Raw genomic sequence first — 22,668 nt, forward strand, 5'->3', positions numbered from 1 at the left:
AAATAATTTTAATACCAAAGTTTAAAATCACAATTAAATAGATTCTGCATCATTTTGCTTTATAATGTGATAAAGTTTGTTTTATTAATTAGTTTGAAGATAAAGACTGAATTAATAAAAAAATCATTCATCCTTCTCATTTACACGTCCAAAGTTGAAACACTTTTGTGAAATTTTTAGCGGAATTAGCGTCGAACAGCTAAATTAAATTCGTAGGCCGGAGTGGAAGCACATATATTTTTCTGAAAATTAAAATTTCCATATTCAGTGTATTATCAAACTGGGAATCCTTTACTTACGAGTGCTCGCTCCAAACCATTTTTAAGGAGTGATGGAATAAATAAATTTATTTATGGTAAGATAAATTAAATCTACCACAACCCAAAAATGTTTTTGTGAATTTCATTGTGTGTTATTACGTAGTTGTTAGCATATGTGAAGTGTACTACATGAAATTCAGAGTGTGTGACTATGATAATGAGTTAGAGTTTGACTGTGGGTACGACGCTAAACCCAAGTAGTTGCACACTACCTTCAAGTATTGTGTGAATGTTCAAGGCACGGTATAATTGTTATATATTAATTATAGTTAGCTGGAATGCCAGCAAGAACGCTAAGACTCTGAAGGAGGTGCTAAACACTTCTATGTCTCAAGTTACTAAGAATATCCAAGAATTAAAAGCAGAATATTCGTGTTTACGAAAAGGGTATTCATCTTCCTTCCATTTCTTTTTTATGCTCTGATTCAATACACATAACTCAATTTCGAAAATAGAGATTTTTGTTTTAATATTCAGTACTACTAACCTACACTGTCTCTTTGTGGATAATTATCCGCTTAGAATTTACATTTTTCAAACAAGACAGTGATAAGTTTCTTTATTACCCTAAGATTCATCTTCCTTCCATTTCTTTTTTACTCAGAATGTATTTGTAATAGCTGTATTATATTCAATTTTAATTATTTTAATACAAACACCACCAATTGTTAAAACATGGAGTAAAAATAAAAAAATGAATCTCAAAATGTATTTGTAATAGCTGTATTATTTTCAATTTTAATTATTTTTAAAACACCACCAATAAATATTGTTAAAACATGTTGTAAAAATAAAATAGATCTATTTTCCACAGATACAATTTTTTAGGAACTCTTGTATTCATACAAGATAGGGTGCGAATATATGATTGCCGGTTGTGAAACCATGGGGACAGATTTAGTAGAGTGGCAGTCTCTTCTGTTTACAAAAACATAAGTTGGCTCAACTCCACATGGCGTTTTTACATTTTCAAAAAACATTTTAAAAAAAACGTAAAGATTCAATAATCCAAGCTCTACCGTAAGAAACAACCAAACTTTTACTTTTGGTAAAAAAGTACGACATCCAGAATACCATATTTTAGATTAACCATAAAGTACTGTTTTTCTCTTAAAGTTGACAATATATGGAATCCTCCTTTATGGATACTATTGCAGCAAAGGGAAACTCTAACAATAGAAGAGATTTATTAGTTTTTCTTTTCGAAATAATAAATTTAGCAAAAAAAATTAAAATAGAGGGCAGGGTGATGAACCTATAAAAAAGGAAAATGATATTAAAAGAAAGTAGAAAGGTACTTAGCAAGCTTCTTCAGATAGTCATTGTCTCCACTACTCCACCGTAAGGCCAATCATATGGTATCTTCGCATTGTTAGAGCTGCAACATACTATTATGTAAAAGTCATTTCACTAAATTTCAACGGGCAGAAATGGCATTACTAATAAACTTCTATTAAATTTTCACCTAATTAAATATAAAGAATCAGTTCATGATTTTGAATACCAAAGACACCAAGTCACTAAAAGTTATAGCCCTAATTCAATGCTGAATGAATATCCATCGTGGATTTGCAAAAAAAAATGTCAATCCGTTTTAGGCAATTTAAACCAGTCGAAGGCTAATAAATTATTGTTCATCCATTACTCTTTTAAACCAGTAGGAATGAACAAAATAGGAAATTGTAAACAAATATTTAAAGAAAAAAAAATCCGTGATATACATTTCATCCCTGACATTTGAAAATAAGATTGACATTGGAAATAAGTAGATAGAATTTTTAAACACATAAGTTTATTTATAGTTTTCTGTAGGGCGTAAATTCAACGCTTTTTGTGAAAAAAATAAAGGGGATTCAGTTATGGATCAAAAAATACATTGAAGTATATCTGTAGCTGAAAATAAACTAAAGAAACTTCACTCGATCAAATTTAAAATTGTAATTGGAATAAAATCTTCATTCTTTAAATACCTAAGTTCTACCTTATCTTTACCTCTCGAATATTCGTTCGATTAATTGGTAATATTTATTAGTTAACAATAAAGTATGACCTGCCATGCTAAAATTGGCTTACTTCCCAGTATTTTCTGTTATTTAATCACTTTATTGTGTTATTTCTAATTATATCATATTGGGAAAAGATTCAAATATCTAATATTAATCAGTGCTAATAGAGTTGTTCAGAGAAATAATATGCGAGATCTAAACTGGTACCACTCTTTCAAATGGTACCACAATTGCCAAATGAAGTTAGAATTAATTGTTTTTTTCGATGATAATTACCCTTGAAATAATTCTGTTATAATAAAACAAACATTTATGGAAATGAGGACATGGATTCTAATAAAGGTCTAAGACAATAGGCTCTACACCCACATAAGATCTTTCTCTTATCAGATGCTTCATTATCCAAAGTGTAATCTGGAAGGAGAGAATAAGCGTGATGTCCATCTTCATTATTTGAATACTTTGGTCAAACTCAGCTCTTAACAAAATAGCATAACTTTTTAGTTAAGAAATAAGAAATAGTTAAGAAATATGACCTGCAAGAGAACACATACTAACTTATCAGACTTTTCTATTCTTTAATCTGGATCTTGATTATAATGACCACCATTTAATTTAATTTTAAAAATCCAAAGTTAAAATTGATTGCAGTAGTTGAGCTTTTCGAAGGCATCGTGCACCCGTTTTTTTTATCCAAAAAAGTTCCTGAATCCTTGAATACTTTTAAATGATACTACCATATCCTTGTATATTGATCTTTGTACTTCTAAATACTGAACTAGGAGTTCGTTTCTAGGCAATAAAGAAGTGCGAGGTAAGTGAACGTGTTCTGCGCAGTTATATTTTCTTACTGGGTGGAGCAGGCATCTATTTTAAGACGTTTGTTAATTCCCCAGAAATAATTTTAATGCACAGCATACTTGTAATTATTTGTTTGACTTTCTAATTGACAATGTACGGCATTTATAGATAGATGTGTTTTATTAAAGATCTCTGCGATCGTATGTTGATAAAAATACAAGAAAATAATAATAAAAATTTCCACAGAACTGATGGCGTAAACAGAAAAAACTTGAAGTTTCATTAAAGGAGAATCCACAGATTTTTTAAATAAATAATGATTGACTTTATTCTATTCAAATTGATATAACTGTGCTTCCTGCTTAATTCAATACTGTTTATTGAATGTCCTTATTATTAACGGATATCCTTATTACTAAGGAATTTCCTTATTTCCTTAGTAAGAAGAAGATCAATTATAAAATTAACTCAATAAAGATAAACTCAAATTTCTATAAAATTATACAAATGCGTGTGGCATGGATATTCCAGTTAGCATAGCAAGCATTCTTATTTTTGGACACATTGGATATTCTTTCTTTTCATTATTTAATTATTTATCTAAATAATCGCAATTTTATTGTAACAAATTCCAGTTTTATTTTGGGTTAAAGCTCTCAATTTTTTGCATTAAATTTAGTTTTTATTAGCGAAAATTTGCTTGCACAAGTGGAAACTCCTGAATGATTCAATAGCAAAATACTACCTAAAGAAAAAACGTGAAAATAGGTTGAAAAGAAAGAAAAAGAGGCAAATCAGACCAACTCTAGGACAAATTATCGTTAAGAAGCATTAGCTATTGGAACATCCTTGCGAAACCATTTTGGTTTAGGGATGAAGTGAATTTGCGTACAAGAAACAGTTATCATAAGCAAAATGAAATCGAGTCTATCAAAGAGTTAAAGCTATTTCTCAGTTAGGATAAGTAATAAAAAAACAAACTGATATTGTGGAAGACCTATAGAAAACCTGACAGACGAAATGGCCCTTCGAGCGTTCACGCCGAATATGAAACGTTACAAATCAAAAAGCTTCAGTGGCTGATAACTGAGCATTGGCTAATGTCCTTCCCAATTGTTGAGATACATATCTATAAATTCAGGCCTGACTTTCAATTCTGGCTCAATGTAGCTTAGAGCATAATCCCAATTGGATTGGATCAGATGGCCTGTAACAAAAATACATTATTTTGAAGATTTATTTTACGTTTCACCAACAACTACGGTTTGAATGATTGCAGAATATGTTTATTTCAATTATGATGCGCCCAATTTTAATTTGATTGAAGAATTTTGTCGGAAAAAACAGTTAAGTTAAAAATTACATTAATTTTTTTAGTAATATTTTTATTGCATAAGTTGATTCTTTATGATATAAATAATATGGTTATTACCTACTGCTTTAAGTCTTTCTACAAATCCAACATTTCTTCCTGTCACTGTTGCACCACCATCAGTAGAAACACCAACGCAGTTACCCCACTCCAATTCCTCTTCTTTAAAAAAATAATCCACTTTTAAGAATATCTTTTCCTATAAGAAGTATCTTTCCCTGTTGTATGACCTTCCAACGCCCAGCAAAATTGCTAGTCTACATAATAACATTATTATCTTGACAATATCGTGCAAATACTGACAATTGAGCTGTATCTTGAATGTATTCTCATCAAGCTGTATGGCAAATTTTGGGCTTTGTTTAATTCTTTCCATTAATTGTTGAAACCTCAGAAATTTCTGTAATCCTTTTACAAAACTGTGTCATTTGATAATGGAATTTTTCGCTGTTAAAAATGATGCTTCGTCGCCTGCTAATAAGAATTTTTCCTGAGTCATAGTATATTTTTCAAATGTTTGAGTGGGTAGGATTCGTTTCAAAATGCCTTTTTAATTTTATGGGCTTTTTGCTTTCATTGTAAAAAGTTTCGTTGCGATTGCTGTTTATCGTGATAATTATTAAAATTAAACCCATATTGCAGAAATGATTGATTCTTGGGCGAATTTGGCTTTTTTTCTTGTATTTTCGACTTATTTTCCGATGTACTCGAAGTCGCTTTGGTTTCTTCTTTTTCGGATTCACATTTCTTAGCTTGATTTAGCCAATTATCCATTTTGGAGTACAAATTCAACTAAAATAAATCTTAAATAAGTAAGGATGTTTTTAATTAGTTGTATGAAACGTATAACTTTATAGCCATTAACATTTACCATATAGTTGAAGGATTAATGGGCACTGTGCAATTGGGTGAAACCTAAACTCCATTGAAAAGTGTACTGCAACAGAACAACAAACTTATACTTCATTTGCATGGTATTAAAACTGTCCGGTAGGACAGTTGTATAAGGGTTGATCGTCAAAAAGTGCACGAAAAAGCGTAACGTTAAAAAACACCCAACTTTGACAATTTTTTTCTCTTTTTCTATAAAAGATAAAATTCCCAAATTTTCTTTAAAATATAGAGCAAACCCTCCTTTATAACTGAAATTTTTTTGCAACCACCCAGACCTAATAGATTTCGAGAAAAAAGTTGCCGAAAATGAGCAAAAACGGCATTTTCAGAAATTGTTGTTGTTCTTGTTCTTCTTGTTGTTGTTGTTGTTGTTGTTGTTGTTGTTGTTGTTACCTTTTTTGTAAACTACGTAGCGCCTAAACGCGTGAACCGATTTTCATGAATGAGGTGTCATTCGATTCGGAATTTTATGTAGATGTGCCTTTTGGGGGTCTCCACGCTGTACACCGAATGGGAGAGGAGTTAGCCCCCTTTATGTAAGGCCCCCTTCAAAATTATTATTACTAATTACTCTGTAAATCTTAGCCCGATTTTGATAAAATTTGGTAGGATGATGGGGTTAGGGCTCCCCTATGTAACATTAAAGCGACGATCTGCTCTTACACTAGTTAAGGGGAAGTATAGCAATCGTTTCAAATTATCGACACGTGAACTGATTTTCATGAATGAAGTGTCATTCGAATCGAAATTTTGTACAGATTTGCACTTTAAAAGTCTCGTCGCTATGCCTCATATGGAGGGGAGTTTGCCCCACCCAAGTAAGGCCGTTTCTAAAACTATTATTACCAATATTTCTATAACGCTTTGTCCGATTTTGATAAAATTTAGCACGAAGAAGTGATTAAAGCTCCTCTACATGGCTGTGAAGTGCCATCATGCTCTTACACCTACTAAGAGGAAGTACTGCAATCGTTAAAATTATCAATGGGTGAACCTATTTACATTAATGAATTGTCGTTCGATTCAAAATCTTTGCCTCTTTGCCTTTTAGGGAGAAGTACTGTAATCGCCCGTTTATTTTTCTTACTCCTCTTAAAAGGAAGGTCTGAAATCGCAGTTTAAATTTGCTTTTTACGTACAAATACCTTCCTATTTTATATAAAAAGGCTTTCTCAAAAAAATTGTTGTTGAGGATGGTTTGGGGACCGCAACTATAATCATTCTTTAAAAAGATCTCTCCAGTGGTAGTTACGGTTCCTACTTAACACCTTATCAGGTTATAATGATAGAATTGCTTATTCCAAATTTAAAAAAAACAGTAAAGCAGATATGTAACTTAGCAAAATAGACAAAAATGAAAATCTATCCAAAAGGTACAAAAATCTCCTTAACAAAAACTTACAGTTTAAAAAGTTAAGTATAAGGGTTGATTAAACGCCAAAAGGTACACAAATCAGCATGTACCCAACATTTCATTCAAGCTTAGTTGATATAATTTAAGTAATTTTGCTGCATTAACTTTTCCTTCACATTTTTTAGAATTTATTAGATGTCACAGACCCTTATGCTGGCCATTTTCATCTACAAAATATTTGTTCAAGTAGCACTGTAGATTGACTTTAATATCTATTAATCTATAATAATCAAACTATTAATTACAGGTTAAAAAGAAAACGTTATAAAAAATAAAAAAAATTACGAGGCTACAAAATTTAAAAACTTTTTTAAAAAAATGCTTACACCAACATACATCAATGATTTCGATTATTTTATTTTTAATAAAAATCGTCGGTTTAAGTTCATTCTTCGATTAAAGTAATTGTTATTTTATGTAGTAGTCAAACGTTTATAATAATAGGTAATAATTATCTGGCTCTATCGCAAATAATATAGTTTTCTTCAATCACACTCTCAATGTAGTTGTTCTTCTCACAATGTTATATATATGTTATGTAATATAAAATAAATAAGTATTGCATACTTTTAGGACAGCTAATTATTCCAGTATTTTACTATAAGTAAAATTAAATTACAATTGAGAAATGAATAATTGTTGTTGAATAATCTACTTGTTATTAACTGTGTGTTATTTGTGCTCACGAATATTTCGGTAAGACGAATTCAAGTCTGAAATATTGTTTTAAATCCTCCGTGATTCAAATTTAAACAGTAGCCGACTCTAACTTTGTCTTTTTCTACTTTAACATGCATGTATAAGATGTGACAACTTCAGAATAAAGGGCATATTAAAGATAAATCAGAAGAATAATTTGGAATAGAGTTAAAATAAAGTACCTATTTAAAAACGAAGATATAATATACACTTTATCATAATTATAACCAAATAATATTATGAACGAACTGGCCAGCATAAGGGTCTGTGACATCTAATAAATTCTAAAAAATGTGAAGGAAAAGTTAATGCAGCAAAATTACTTAAATTATATCAACTAAGCTTGAATGAAATGTTGGGTACATGCTGATTTGTGTACCTTTTGGCGTTTAATCAACCCTTATACTTAACTTTTTAAACTGTAAGTTTTTGTTAAGGAGATCTTTGATAGGATCTCTACAACATATATCCCCAATACTTGCTGAACGTTCGCGAGTTACTGAAGTAATCTAAAAAATCTTGTTTTTTCTGTTTACTTCTTACGAAAATGTTACGTTAGTAAGTGAATTAATTTATCAGTTCACAATATATTTCCGCAACCCCCAAAAAATCTCTTGCGACCCATAATTTGCCCTGGACCACAAGTGAATTTGACCAACAATATTATCATAAACATTACCCGAAAATGTGAAAAGGTAAAAATGCGCATCATGAGAATGAAGATTGCATTTAGGAATAAACTATCCGTTATAAAGAGCATAATGACTCATTCCGGATAAAGACTGGCTGGCCACCTACAAATTCTATATTTATCGTTAACAGGGATACATTTACAAGAAGATCAAACAATCTGTACTGAGCAGTAATCTAATTCAAACATTATACAAAATAATGGTGTTTATAGAAAAAAATTAAAAAAAATTATGACGGTTTTTCAATGAAAAAAGTTAATTTTCTTACCTTCTGTTAATTGTTGTATATAAAACCCATTGGGATTGATTGCTGTGAACGCCTTTATTATTAGTAGTTACGACCCTAGCCGATACCATGCGTTGGGTTTATAGTGAATTTACGCCTGAAATCAAGTTTGAAATTCGGGGAAAGTAGTAAATTTACTCCCACTAAAGGACGTGCGCTCTGAATCGAAAAATACGTTAGTTGAATGAAACAAGGCAGGAATTTTTGGCGGCCGTAAAATGCTTTTATTCCTTTAACTTTGGCTTTAGTCCAGCGAGAGGTCTATGGTCAAATATTACTTACTGGAAATCTTATAGTGGACAATTTAGCCGGTGACTGTAGAGACAGAGATTCAAGGAAAGTCTATCAGGACGAATCCGAAGCTTCTTTGAATATTAGACAGGGTATCCGGACAATCTAACAAACAGGATTGGAAAAGTACTTCATCTTCTTCTTCATAAAATTAGGCCCAGTTTCTAGATTAAAGAATGCGGTTTAGTCAATGATGAATAATCATGTTTTCATCTTGATGTAGGACAGTTAAGCATTGAATCTTGCCTTTAAGGTGGAATTTTTTAGCTAAGGAGTACAGTATATGCTAAATTTACACTTTACATAGCACTTTTTTTTTGGAAAGCTTTAATTTCTTAACAACAATTTCGGAGGGTTTTGATCCCCATGATTTAATCACTGACAGTTCTGGAGCAAGTGCGTAAGCACTGCAACTTGTACTTGAAACCCAATTAATGAAACTGTTCGTTCTAAGATCACAATACATTACACCAACAGTAGGCTAGTTAAGGCCATCTTCTCTTCAATTTCAACTACAGCTGGTGAAGCTGTGCACTTTTTTTTCATCAAAAAGTTCACAATTGTACTGATTCAATAACAGATTTATTTATTTATCCTAGATTTATTTCACTTGCAAGTTGACGAAGTATGAACAGCATTGTTGGTGAAGATTAAAAAAGTACTTGTAAAGAACAGACATGAAGTTATTAAAAATGAAACACCGTTTTTATACTATAATTTTTTACCTCATTAAATTAGGATTACAGGGATGTCATAACTTCTGAAGAACTCTAAGCTACACCACTCTTGTTATGAGGATAAGTAAGTGTTTCTAAATGCCAACCTCTTTCGCATCATCTTTTACTACTTTTTTTTCTGATGATTCAATAGAATGTTACAATAATATAACCACTAAGTGGGAGAGATAAGAGAGATTGGAAAAATCGCAGGAATTTCATGAGATATTACTATTGGATAAATTACAATTAACAGCGTGATTGTAAAATCAAAACCTATAAATTAGAAAGGCACTGTACTATAATGTTTATTTATAGTAATTAAATAATTTTTCATGTCATAAAATTGTTTATGAACATACCTAAAAATTTCGTATTGAATTTCACTTAAAATACTACACCAAACTAATACGTACATGTTCTATTATTGTTTAAACATGTAAGACTTGTTGAAAATATATTGTAGAAAAGTTTAAAATTTAAAAAAAATCAACAAATTCCAATTTCCTTGTTATTGATTGTAAAAAAGGATTTGCTTCAGATTTTTTAAAAAATAAACTCAACTAAAAAAAAATTATCTCTGATAAGACTACTTTAAAAAATAATCAACAGTGTATTAGCAAGTACATTCTCAAAAGTAACAATAACAAAGAAATGTCAATACTATCTGAAATATATACATAATGTCACCAAGACTTCTTTGAGATCATAGGCAACATGAACACTCACATACAAAAATTGCATTGTTCTAATTGTGGTTTTCTTAACAATAATCTTTAAAATTCTAGTTGTAGATTCTAATATCACAAAGCACTCGGCTAGAACTTGTTAACCCAATAACCAATTTGCATATTTAAAAAAGGAAAAGAGTATGTAGAGAGTTTTGATTTAAATTCCTATTAACAATAATACATAATTTAAAACATACGAAGTAGTACCTACCTAGAATAAAATTACATTAGAAATTAAAATATTTTAGATTTTTAGTGAATTCAAGTTGAATTCATATACAGTACACATCAATACATACATTGACGGCGCTACAGCTCGTTCTGGGCTCTGGTCTCAGCTATCCATCTCTATTCTGAGCTCCATTCGCCAAACTCCAGCTCCAATTGCTCTCGCTTCCCTATCAACCTCGTCAAGCCAGACCCTTCCACCTTCAGCACTTCTTGTGCTACTATATTTGAATAAAAGCTTCTTTTTAAGACCTTCTTCATCCTGCTAATTTAGGTCTCGTACATGTTCTGTCCAGCTCTCAGTCTATTTAAGTCAATTAACCTAAGTACAGATACATCTCCGTGGAGTTATACCTTCCCTTGTCCTCCAGAGTTCAGCTTCTTTCTCTTTCTGAAACGTGCTAAGTCGTATCCTTCTTATTAAGAACAAACTTGTCTGATGCATACTTTAATATTGGCCTCATTAGCGTTCTACCAAGCAAAAATGTAGCTACCCCTGAATGACTTCTATACATACCTACTTTAATATTGCTATTTTTTTTTTAACATACACTCTTCCGTTGAAAATTTGTGTTTGTTAGATTGCCAACAAACAGCAGGAAGTATCAACATAAATTGCGTATTCATAAAGCTGAGATTTAAAATTTGTTGTCTCTTGTACTGCCCCGACTACATGGATTAAAATGCCGCTTTTAATTAATGCAATAATCCAAAGATATATTTAGAAGAAGGTGGCTTTATGCGCAACTTGGAGTATAGCAGTATGTTACATTACTAAATTTGTATTTCTATTTATAAAATATATTCTACAATAAAAACATTTTCGCTGTCAGCAAATTTATAAAAAACTAAACATGATTTTAACTAAAACTTTAAGAACTCCAAAAGGAAAATCGTTATCCTAGAGCTTGTTAGGAAAGTCAGTCATCATCTAAGTGGGAAGACCATATGTATTTTTATCTGTTACAAAAATAAAATAGTACTAAGACCCCCACCCGCAGTTTTATTGGATAGTGGGGGGAGTGTCAGCGTTGGCACAAGTGTTCCTTAGCTGATAGACGATAGGAGGTCTGAGACTGGCAGGACAAGGGAGAGACGAAGAAATAGAGAACAAGGGCCCGTGCCTTGACGGACGTTTTTAATAAAGAAAAGGACCAATAAATTGAGTGGAGTGATAAAGTAGTGTGCGTGTGTGATAACCGGCCTCCCACGATGAGGAGGTCACAGGAGACCCGCGAACAGCGGACTTCCGAACAGCGGGTCACCACCCAAGTTACCAGCCAAGGTAAGAGACAAGATAAGACAAGCTTTCTAACAGTAATTACTACGTACCTGAACTATATTGATCCTGCTAGCTTAAACATTGAATTTACACACTCATACGTCTTTTAAGGGCACAAGAAAGAAAACACGCTCTCAAGTCTATTGCTGTGGCAGATTAATTTAAAAAGAGATAACTAAAAACCGTACTAAAAACATTAGGCCCTCGTAACGCTTCTAGTATCTAAACTGTACAAATGCGGATAACGAAGCTTAGAATCTGCTTACTCAGCTAATCAAGAAGCAATTCAGCGATTGAATAAAACCGCTTTTGATTGGAGCTATTTTTTGTTTTTTATTTATGAGACAAGCAAGGTGATTACTATGTGCAGAGATGCAATCAAAAAGTTTCCTAATCTTCTAACGTCATTTTAAAAAGCAAAAAAAAAAATTGCTAAAAATAAGGAAAGAAAAATTTATTTAAATACGAAAACTATTATTTTTTGATTCTTGAACATACCGTTTCTAAGTTCTAAAACCTTATCTATGAGCTAGTTACATCACAAAAGAGCCAAATTTAGCGAATGATCGCCTTAATGTAGTTTTTTTTTTTAACTATTTTTATGGAATTATTAAGGTCAACTTCCGAAAGAATCGTGAAAGATTTTAAAAAGTAAGCTCTCTTAGTAGAATAAAAATCCGCTTGTTAGCAGTATCCTAAATTTTTCAAATTTGCACTATGGCCTTTCACATCACTGTAATTTTTACGATGTAAATGAAAATAATGAAAGAGACAAATAGAACAGAATCACTTATAACTTTCTTAAAACGAATTTTCATTATACACTCTTTAAATAAAAAGCATATAATTAAGGAAAAGATAAATGCTCTGAAGTAGTCAATGACCCAGATTTAAGTTCAAACCATTTTAGCGAAAAAAAAAATCAGCAAATATTGATGGGAAAAATTGTTCATTGATGCTGCCGTTTCGGTTGTTAGATTGTAAATCAAAGCATTCTCTGTTTGTTCCGTATTTAGATAAGTGTATGGGTATATCAAGTAACACTAGGTGTTTCGGTAGCGCTTTACGCATCTTTATTGTTATTTTTTGTGTTACGGAAATGAAACCTCAAGAATTATTTTAATTAAGTTCTAAATAAGACACTAACAGTTAAATGTTTCAATAAAAAAAATCATTACATAGAACTTGGCATCTTGTATACAGAAAAAGTATCTACTACACATGTTAAAAAAATGTGTAAATCCTCTAATCTTATCACCAACGTATTTTATGTAAATATGGGAGTATGGTTTGCTAAATAAAATGTTATGTTATAATTGCGTACAATAATAATACGTTGGTCTTTCTGTAACCTCTTAAATGGCTGACTGTACGTAGTAGTTTTAATTGAAACATTAGTGTTAATTGTAAGTGAGATAGAATCTAGTGTCTTAATATTGTTTTGGGAAAAAAAATATTCATTTTGTGGGAGGACTGGCCCAAAAAATTCCATTCTCTTAGTTGAAAATATTGGATTGGTTTTTAAAATTACAATTGGACCGACTAACTTTGTTTTGAGTATTTGGCTGCCGGTTTATCCGCTTTATAGTACCGTTGGATTCTTATTTAAATTAATTATTTTTATGTTTGCGCTAACCGCTCGGCAACCGCAGCGATTTGTTGTAAGTAATTTAACGAATTTTGTACGTTTTCCGCTTTTAGAAAAATGATCATTGATGGAAAAAATTCAAACCATTTTGTTCATCCAAAGCATCAAGGGTAATTTAAAAAATGTTTTTTTTAGTTCATGTGATTGTTTTAATTGAGAAATTAATTAAAAATCAAGAGTTTCATTTTATTATAATTAAACGAAAAAAGAAATTGATGTGACTGATTATATATATATATATATATATTTATATATATATATATATATATAAATTAAACATACCACTAAGATTCGAATATGTCACTGTAGTGAGTACGAGCCAAAACCTACCTAAAATTTCTTACCTAAAATTATGAAACAGTTCATCTGGTACAGAATGCAGTTTCCGATTGTTGCCACAAAATACCGTATTGTAATCTACGTTTTCAATAAAATATCGGCGCTTAATTCATAGTCAAAATGAAGATAAAACTAAACCTACAGGACGTTCCAAATGTGAATGCTACGATTAAAACAATTTGTAAATGGTTAAAGATAACTAATCTTAAAATATCCAAATTTGAATACATTTTGTACTTTCGAAAGCTAACTGAAAGAAGTCCTGTGAGTACAAAGTTTAGTACGTAGAATCCTGAAAAATAGCGAAATTGGCTTCTAAACATGTAGTATACCAGGCTGTCCAAATGATAGGCTTATGTGCCATATGCGGAGCTCAAGGCCAAATGGTATAATAACCCACAAATTTTAGTGCTTGTTTTTGCTGAGAAGGGAGATTTTCAAAAGATGCCAAGAAAGTGCGATTTTACGGGGACAGGTTTCCGGGTATTTTACTTAATTTTTTTAATAGTTTAAGCGATCTTTATTATTTGAACAATTAACATCACTTTTATTTGAATCGGTTTATCGGTAAGAAGTGGATCACTTCAGAGGGGTTTCGTGGGACATCTATTCTAGAATTGAGATAGCATATTCTGAATATGCTTATGACGCCGTCTTTACGCATAGGCGGTACAAATAGAACTATTTCTACCTGAGTGTAATTTGCGGCAGTTCCCAGCTTACAATCAGTTAAAAACTAAGCTTCACTTAAGTTCTTCTTACTACCTCCGTATATTATTTCCCATTAAACGCTTTAAATCAATTTCTCCGTAATAAATTTTCAGATTAAAGTCAAACTGTTTAAAGGTTTAGGCCATAACCTTGCTATCGGAAGCGACCATAGTATAGAAACGATAACGAACTTTCAGTGATTCGATATGTTTTCTTCATTATTTATTCTGTTCACAAATACAATTACAGGCCGTGCACTAAAAACATTTTATCATTCAAAGATACAACTTCCGATGTACATTTCTAAAATCGCAATACTAATCGTAACTACATACTCCCTCTTACTGGCAAGAGAGAATGAACAAAGAAAAACAAAATGCTCAAATATAAATTGAAAATACTAAGTCGAATTTGAATACATTTAGAAGCTTATCCGTCTATGAAGTTTAGTTAATGACTGAAGGGGCAGACAGTTGGCGACAATGCGAGCCTTTCACCGAACTTTTTATTTGACTCATACAATAGTCACAAGGGACGACACTTGAAAGTTGTTAATCACATATTTAACAGGACTTGTCACATTAACTTAGAAAATTATTTTCTCCTGTCAAATAGAAAGCCCATCCAAATGGCTAAAATTTCTATCTAACATAAGACTTAACTGATTGAATCGTTTTTTAGAGATTTTAGTTGGTAATATCTTCCTCTACTTTTGTAAATGTGCTTAATGGTTTTAAATGTCAGGCACAAAAATTAGAGTTAAATTATTGATTGAGCTTTCTGCCGTTCCTAATACAATCTTCTTATTCTGTACCGTACCCACTGCTATCGTATCCCCGCAAAGAACAGCCGTAATCCTCAATCTCATCTCTAACTCCTTGAGCCATTGGTTGAGCTTTCTGTCTATCCTAATACAATCTCCTTTTCCCTGTACCATACCCACTGCTATCGTATCCCCGTAAAGAACAGCCGTAATCCTCAATATCATCTCTAACTCCTTGAACCCTGGTTTCGCCAGTGGAGGATCAAGATAAATGAACAAAAATCACAGTATTTACATTAAACCGAAAAACTTTCCCCTTTATCGTGACAACATCCCTATTCTGCTTCGAATCATTGTAAATGCTCTATATCTAAATAAACGACTAACATGGAATCCCCATAGACTAGACTTAAGCGGATGCAAAACCAAAAAAAAGACTGCTTGTCAAACGCTCGAAATTTGCTCTAACAAACAGAAGAAAAATACCAAATACTTTATTTGCTTCTGTGGAACTAACGAACAACTCTTCCTTAGAACAGAACTAAATGCTCCATTTTATGACTCCATTCATACCTTAATATTCCCTTTTTTCAGACTTAGCCCAATCCTCCCACATAAACTTCTGTGCCAAGTTAGGTCCCATTACAATTCTTTAATCCTCTCTCTTTCCTTAAGAACTTTTCCAATCATCACAGATCCAGGCACCAATGTCCCCGTGATCATTATGTGCGTAACGTCGAACCGCCTGGATTAGTCGATATGATGTTGCGAGAACCTACACTGACTAGTCGCCTTTCAAGTTGTTACGCTTGCCTTTGTGTGTTTCATATGTTTTTGTTCGTGTATGTGTGTCTTTTCTGCTTTCTTTTATCATTTGTGCTTGTTTTTTTGTTTCAAAATAAATAATAAAGGATAAAAAGGATTAATATCCATCCAAATATTTTGGATAGGCCAATTTAAAAACTCTCAATTTTCTCCATAACTTCAGCATCACCTTACTCCTCAAGTCTGAGACATTTAGCGCTTCACTGGGTCATTCAGTAATCAGCCAATTAAGTACTTCTTATAGTTATTTTTAGCGAAAACTAAAAATCTGAAATCATAAACACAGTTATTTCTTAGTACTAGTAAAAGCTAGTAAAAAATCTTATTTTGTTAATCAGTAAATAACAGTTAACTTAATCCATTTACCATTTAACTATACTAATGTGAAATATTTTTAAGCGGTTTAATTGTGAATAATTGCTTCGTTAGCAACGAGCGAGCTTGTTTGTAGAATATTTAAAACTAACTAGTTGACATTTTTAAAATGTTCCTTAAAATTCAATTCCACTAAAATGACATTTATTATTATTTTTTATTACTTCATTACCATTTTATTAGATTTTATTTCTTGTTGTTGAAAAAAGGGTATTATGCACAAGGGGAACTTTCGCTACCGTTTAAAAATAAAAAAAAACATCAGTGGATACTGAAGCTTAGAGTGTTTCTGTTCCCACAAATAAACAAAAACAAAACAAACAACTTAAACCTCAAAAAGAATAATATTTTCCTTTTATTTTCTGGTAGCGACCCTATAACTAATTAGTAAACTATTTACTACTCTCATTAATGAAGAAATATGATCTTAATTTCCGGGCTTGGCATTTTTTGTAATTGAATATTGATTAATGTTATTAGTGATTATACCTGGGCGGAAAACTAATCATGAATGAATATTTCAGTCTACAATGAGTAGATAATACCTTAAAGAGAGAAAAAAATATGAATTACTCGCCGGAAGTTGGATTTAGCAAGGTCGGCTAGCTATGCGTGCAGTCCATCGCACTGCCCACACACTCAATCTACTTACCACGGAGTGGACTCAGGCGATCAACTGCCACATGGTATCAGCAGTTTATATATTGCTTGTAATTTCCGATGGTAAAAACAGCATTCTTCCTAACTTCAGCCCCAAAAAAATATACATACTTATATATTTTAGTAAAGAAAAGTCATTTCAATAAAGATAAAATTAAAGAATAATTTTAATAGGAATTAAAAAAATTTATTGCTAAAATCAAGATATTACTTAACGTGTAATTACTATTCTATACAACACAATGTAATTGACCCTACTGTTACACCGTTTCTGCCTTTTTTAAATAAGTACCTTGACTGGTTCCAATCTTAGAGATGGGGATAGTAGGAAATTCTAATTGAAGGCCTATCCATAAAGATTAATTAGAACTAGGAGAACAACTCACAGGATTAATTGGTATATCATTGGCATACCATTTATGCAGTAATTTACAGATTTCGCAGCTATGTACGAGAGGGCAAGATTTTCGTATTTCATGTTATGAAAAAGTTCTGGTTATAAAACTTCTCATGATTTTCTCTTACAGCCATTTTAACAAATCTAACGATAATATTTCTCGTTTAAGTTTCAAATAAGTGTTTTGTTTTGCTTTTATATGGTGACGGGTTATTAGCCTGTGGGAAAATGTCTGAGAATCATGCAGTAAGTGCAGTTATTGAATGTACAGTTTCAGAACTAATCTTACATTACCACAGAAACAGTTTCGAGAAAACGTTGTCCATTGTACTATCCTAAACTTTATTATCCTGATATTTAGAACCTAAGCGTTTGTCTCCATTAAAACGTTGAATTCTAGTAAATCCTTGAAAGTTCTCAAATCAATTGGCCTGTTCACAGTGTGAAATTGGACCTTAAGAAAATAGTTCACCGTGAAACGTCAATATTATCTACCCTTCGTGGAATCGGTAGACCATTCTGATAGGAACCTTAAAAGAGAGACTGTTCTTCTCCAGAAGTAACAATGTTTGGTGCTCAGGAGACTTCAATGCAGATATTTACACGAATACCTTCAATTTCGATTATTAAAATGTCAAATGAGCATATCACTTCTTAGAGGCGAAACAGAAAGAAGAACTTGGGCTAAAATCGAATAAAAAAATATTTAGCGTTTTTTTTCATTTTCGAGAACTACACCTGTCTCTCTCTTTCTCTTACTTCGCTTTCTCACTCCGTCTTTGTCTTACACCCTCGCACTCAACAGATGAGAAAGATGTTCGATTAAGTAAAATGTTTTGGATATTAATATAAATTGTAACAAGTTTATATTCTTTTTCAACCAATAACTTAGCTAGCTTAAATGCCAGTGTTCCTGATTGCTGTTTTTCCTCGAATGTCATTGTTTTGACACGCAAACAAAATACAGGAAAAGAAACTCCAAAGAACATTAATATTGTCAACTTCCTCAGCAATAAATGTTAATAGTTAACCAGAAATTGTTTTACCCAAAACAATGTGTTCGTGCTTCCAAATGAAATAAAAGATTATTTGTTTAATAAAAAGGCAGATTCATTAGTTAAAAAAATTTTTAAAACAAGTAAAAATTAAAATAAGACTAAAGTTGTATTATTTGGATTCTTGCATTAAATCTTTAAATACAATTATGCAACAAATTTTTAATTTAGCTTGCAATTTTTTGCTACGTGTCAAGCAGTATATTATTATGTTTAGTCTATTCGGAGGAGAATGTACCAAATGGCAAGTAGATCGTACAATATAAGTGCAGTTTTTTTATTATTAACCAATAGTATTTCTTTATTTTTATTTTATTTATTTATTATTATTTTTTGAATGAAGGCAGTTTCCTTTGCATTAGGGTGAACTAGTGAGGCCGTGCTGTTGCAACAGCCTAGAATTTCTAAATGCTGCTGCTACCTTTAAGACAATAAATATACTATTCAATAATGTTCCCTGTGTAAAGTGCTTAAAAAGATGTGTTTAAAAATAAAGGAAAGAGTTTTGTTAAGAAAAAGAGATAAAGAGAAACACCAATTAATAGCTCAAGTGTTTGATTAATTAAAGAACAATACCTATTATTTACTTTAAAGAAGATGGCCTCCAAAGTGTAACAATTTTTACAGGTAGATGAAAAAATAGCCTTGGGGTATGAATATTATTAAAGGGCTAGTGTGGCTATTGTTTCCATTTGCTAATTTGTTTATGTCCATTATTAAGTTTTCCGAGTAACTTTAACTCGAATTCTCAGATTCTCCCACCAAGGCCCCAGGCCGGCGACTCCTAACTTGTTGCGTTGTCTCTCTCTCCCCTCTCTTTGCTGAGACTTCCAGGCTCTGTACAGTCCTTGATTACGTCCAGTTTAGTGTTCATTCCTCCGAGAGTCAGGCAATTCATAGAAGGATACCTTATCTAAACATTATCGGTTTATTATTCTTGATGAACGGCACACTTCGCTCATAACCAGTACCCCAGGGTATGCGGTGTATGTCACCCATGATTTTTGTAGCTTAAACGTGTTATCTTTTGTTCTGAAAATTTAAGAGCTCTCACATTGCCAAATAGCGTTTTGGTAATTTTTTGAGGGAGCGGTAATTTACATGGAACGCCATCATGATCCAAGAACTAGAACCGTATGTGGACTACCACAAATCACCCAGTATGTATCTTTCATGTATTTACTTTTGCGTACTAAATACTTACGAAGTTGTGGCGAATTACCTACTTTTACAATTTTTGTTTACAGCACATATGTTTTCTTCTCTTTTACTTTTATAAAAAGAAAAGTATTTGAAAGAGCAATATTAAAAATATGATGGTTTGCCATAACCCGTCAAATTTTTAACTGAATAAAGTAAGGTAAGATGACTTACTAAACACCACACACTATTCACACTTTTTACTCCTCATCTGAATCACCACCAGAAATTTGGATTTTGCCCTGCGTTAATGTCCTTGAACGAGACCCAGTTTTCTAAAGAGTCTTACTTGCTAGTGTTCAGTGTAACATGAAAACAGAAAGTCGCTGAAAGTTTGTATTTGATGAGTCGTTTCTTAAGTTAGAACCCACGTTTTTGGCTAACAATGCATGGATTTCCCGGGATATTTTGTTCGTTTTTGTTTGTTGCGACTTTCTTTAACTATTAGGCCGACCAAATCTTTTAATTTGGTGTTGCAATATCTAAACTATTTAAACTGAACAATACTGTATCTGTTTGGACATTTTGAAGATACTGACTAGAAGAGTTTATTTTTCAATTAATTTCTAAAATATATTTGAATTGTAGGTACTTCTTTCTCGCGACAGTTATGGCTACAGCCAGGTACATAATCCATTCAGTGCCCGCTAAATTTAGGCTAACCTCTTTGTAAAGATAAAAGTAGACAGCTATCGTTAAATTGGCTACAGCTGCACCCAACGATGTTGACCAACTTAAGTTGGAAGCTTTTTTCAAAAAAACTCCCATTTTAAGAGGATGTTTGGAATGCTTTTCTTATAAGTGAGATATCAGGTAAAATTGCGAAACATTGAAGCAAACTATTCATACTTATTAAAAGTCCAGGTTTAAAAATAAAATTGCCTAATGATCCAACGCATTTAAAGATAAAAATGAAAATGTATTCAATTTTTCACCTGACATTTTAAAATTTATAGTGTTCCATAGATTATTTTAAGCAATGATAGTGTTACACATTAGATTTGCTAAATAAGGAAGGAAACGTTTTGCTGAGTCTATTGCTTTCTGTTTTGAAAACAATTTATTTCGTTGTCATAAAAAAAATTATATATTAAAGGTGGCGTTTTAAACCATGTTTCCGAACATGTTTAGCATGTTTAGGGAGTATTTGAATTCAACTGCGAAGCAGATGTTTTTAAATTTATTATAAATAAATATTAAACATCTAAAATGAATAAAGACTATATAGAGTTGGATTTATTGCTGTCAGAGCCAGCTCATGCTGAACTCTGGATTCATTGAGGTCTGAACCTGCTTTTTGGTGAACTATCTGATTGGATCTTTCTCCGTTTAAAATTTTCCTTTCGCTTTTTGAAAATTGATAGTTAAAATAAGGGAATTACGTTTAGAAAAATTAATTTAAGTGGGGAATATTGATTAAGCTTAATTTACTTAACTTATCCAAAAGTTCTATTGTAGCTCTTTTAGTGTAGAGTTTGTTCATGGTTCACAGGCGACTGTTAAAGCGTTGTAATGTTTGTGATAGTCTGTTTTCTCCAAACTTGTTGATTTGATATAAAGTGAGCTGCTACAATTTGCCGCTGTGTTCGCTAAAACAGAACAGTTGTACTCCATCCACTACCTTTGAAGAACCCATTTAGGTTGGTGATATTGCTTGGTTTTATAGACAGAGATATCTTTAGGAGCGCCCAAGCAATCTGGGAATAAAGCTAGTCCCACTTTCTCCTACGAGTTACCTCATATATAACATTAAATAAATGGCTTTGTAGATCGTTGTGCCCCGTTCTTAATTGAAAATGTATCGTCATAGTTTTTCATCTTGATATTTCTGAGCGGATTCAGATTATGAACCTTTAGAATTTGGTTTAAGCCAAACTTTTAAGAAACTATAAATTTCGAGCATATAAGGTCAACATTTCTTAATGAAAATCTGAACAACTATGTATGAAGTTGCCAAACTGCAGAGATGATTGGGCATATAATGTATGTTACAACAATATTATATTTCCATATACGGCGAACAATTACATAATCTGAAAAATGAAATCTACGGGAAGATTTAGACCTTAAGTAGGGATTAAATTAGCATCTGAATTTGTAGAATTTGTCAATATTTTAAAATGAACATGTACATACAAGAAGATATTCATAATAAATTCCAGTAACTTTCCTTATAAATTTATAAACTTATACAATCAAGCTGATAACTTTCATTTCGCTACCCAGAAGAATATTTCTGAAACACTTTTTCATTAAAGTTACAGTAAGGATAAATTTAAAAGAATAATGTATACTGGAAGTGGGTGGTTTATGCGGAAAAGTGATGTGGAAATGTGATCTAGTCAAGTTAACTCTAAAGCTCTGCTTTCTTTTATCTATTTCTAAGGATGGATAGATAATAGAGTAGAACATACGTGATGTGACGGAAAAAATATTGACTCTGTCTAGCTTAATGGATCCCATCATATTTTAATTTCTTTTAAACTTATTTGAGCATATTTTTATTATTTCTGAACAGTGTTTAAAATACTTTTTTAAATTTTAAGTCGGGTAACAAACATTTATGGCATTATTTAACATAAAAGTTAACAGTTAGTAGTAAGTTTATAAATGCATAATTGTCTTGAGGATGGCATTCAGTAGATGAAAGAGCGACCTTACTTCAAAGGCCAACCTTGGCACACTTCGCGCCAATAGCTTGCAAGTCTTAGAATAGAAATTAAAAGTAAACCAGACTCTCCTTATGGCTTGAGTCGGTTAGGGCTTATGGAATGCATACCTTCTCAATGTGCTTTAGATGTGCCTTTTTGTTAGTGTAATTTTTTTTTTTTTTATAATTATGTTGAATGTTAAATCACCGATAGTTGCGCACTATTTGTAACAATAATAATGAAAGTAAAAGTATTATCAATATTTCAGTAATTAAGAACAAAAGATGTGTTTTCCTTAACCCGCACCTACTG

The 22,668-nt window shown here is 31.9% G+C and overlaps 1 protein-coding gene and 1 long non-coding RNA gene across 5 annotated transcripts in view; one reads left to right on the forward strand and one right to left on the reverse strand.

Annotated features, from left to right (window-relative positions):
* Positions 1–22,668, forward strand: part of sls (sallimus) — a 256,723-nt gene that overhangs the window by 83,985 nt on the left and 150,070 nt on the right. The window contains exon 1 of one of the 3 annotated variants that reach the window (XM_074118100.1): positions 11,459–11,735. The exons of 1 other annotated variant lie outside the window; for it this stretch is intronic. In XM_074118100.1, the coding sequence (XP_073974201.1) occupies positions 11,663–11,735 (73 nt within the window). In that variant the 5' untranslated portion in view covers positions 11,459–11,662. Of the gene's footprint in view, positions 1–11,458; positions 11,736–19,392; positions 19,666–22,668 lie in introns of those variants that run through there. One more of the 3 variants, XM_074118101.1, reaches the window with a different exon arrangement.
* On the reverse strand, positions 5,152–9,619 carry LOC141449068 (uncharacterized). Of its 2 annotated transcripts, none has more exons than XR_012455319.1 (3): positions 9,501–9,619; positions 5,371–5,436; positions 5,152–5,291 (listed from the first exon to the last, which is right to left on the reverse strand). It is a non-coding gene; the product is annotated as an uncharacterized lncRNA (long non-coding RNA). The 2 variants fall into 2 exon arrangements; XR_012455320.1 differs by lacking the exon at positions 9,501–9,619 and adding an exon at positions 8,467–8,603.

This window comes from Rhodnius prolixus, unplaced genomic scaffold, assembly GCF_049639745.1.
Source record: "Rhodnius prolixus isolate KJV_2025 unplaced genomic scaffold, Rpr scaffold_2, whole genome shotgun sequence".
NCBI classification, from domain to species: Eukaryota; Metazoa; Arthropoda; class Insecta; order Hemiptera; family Reduviidae; genus Rhodnius; species Rhodnius prolixus.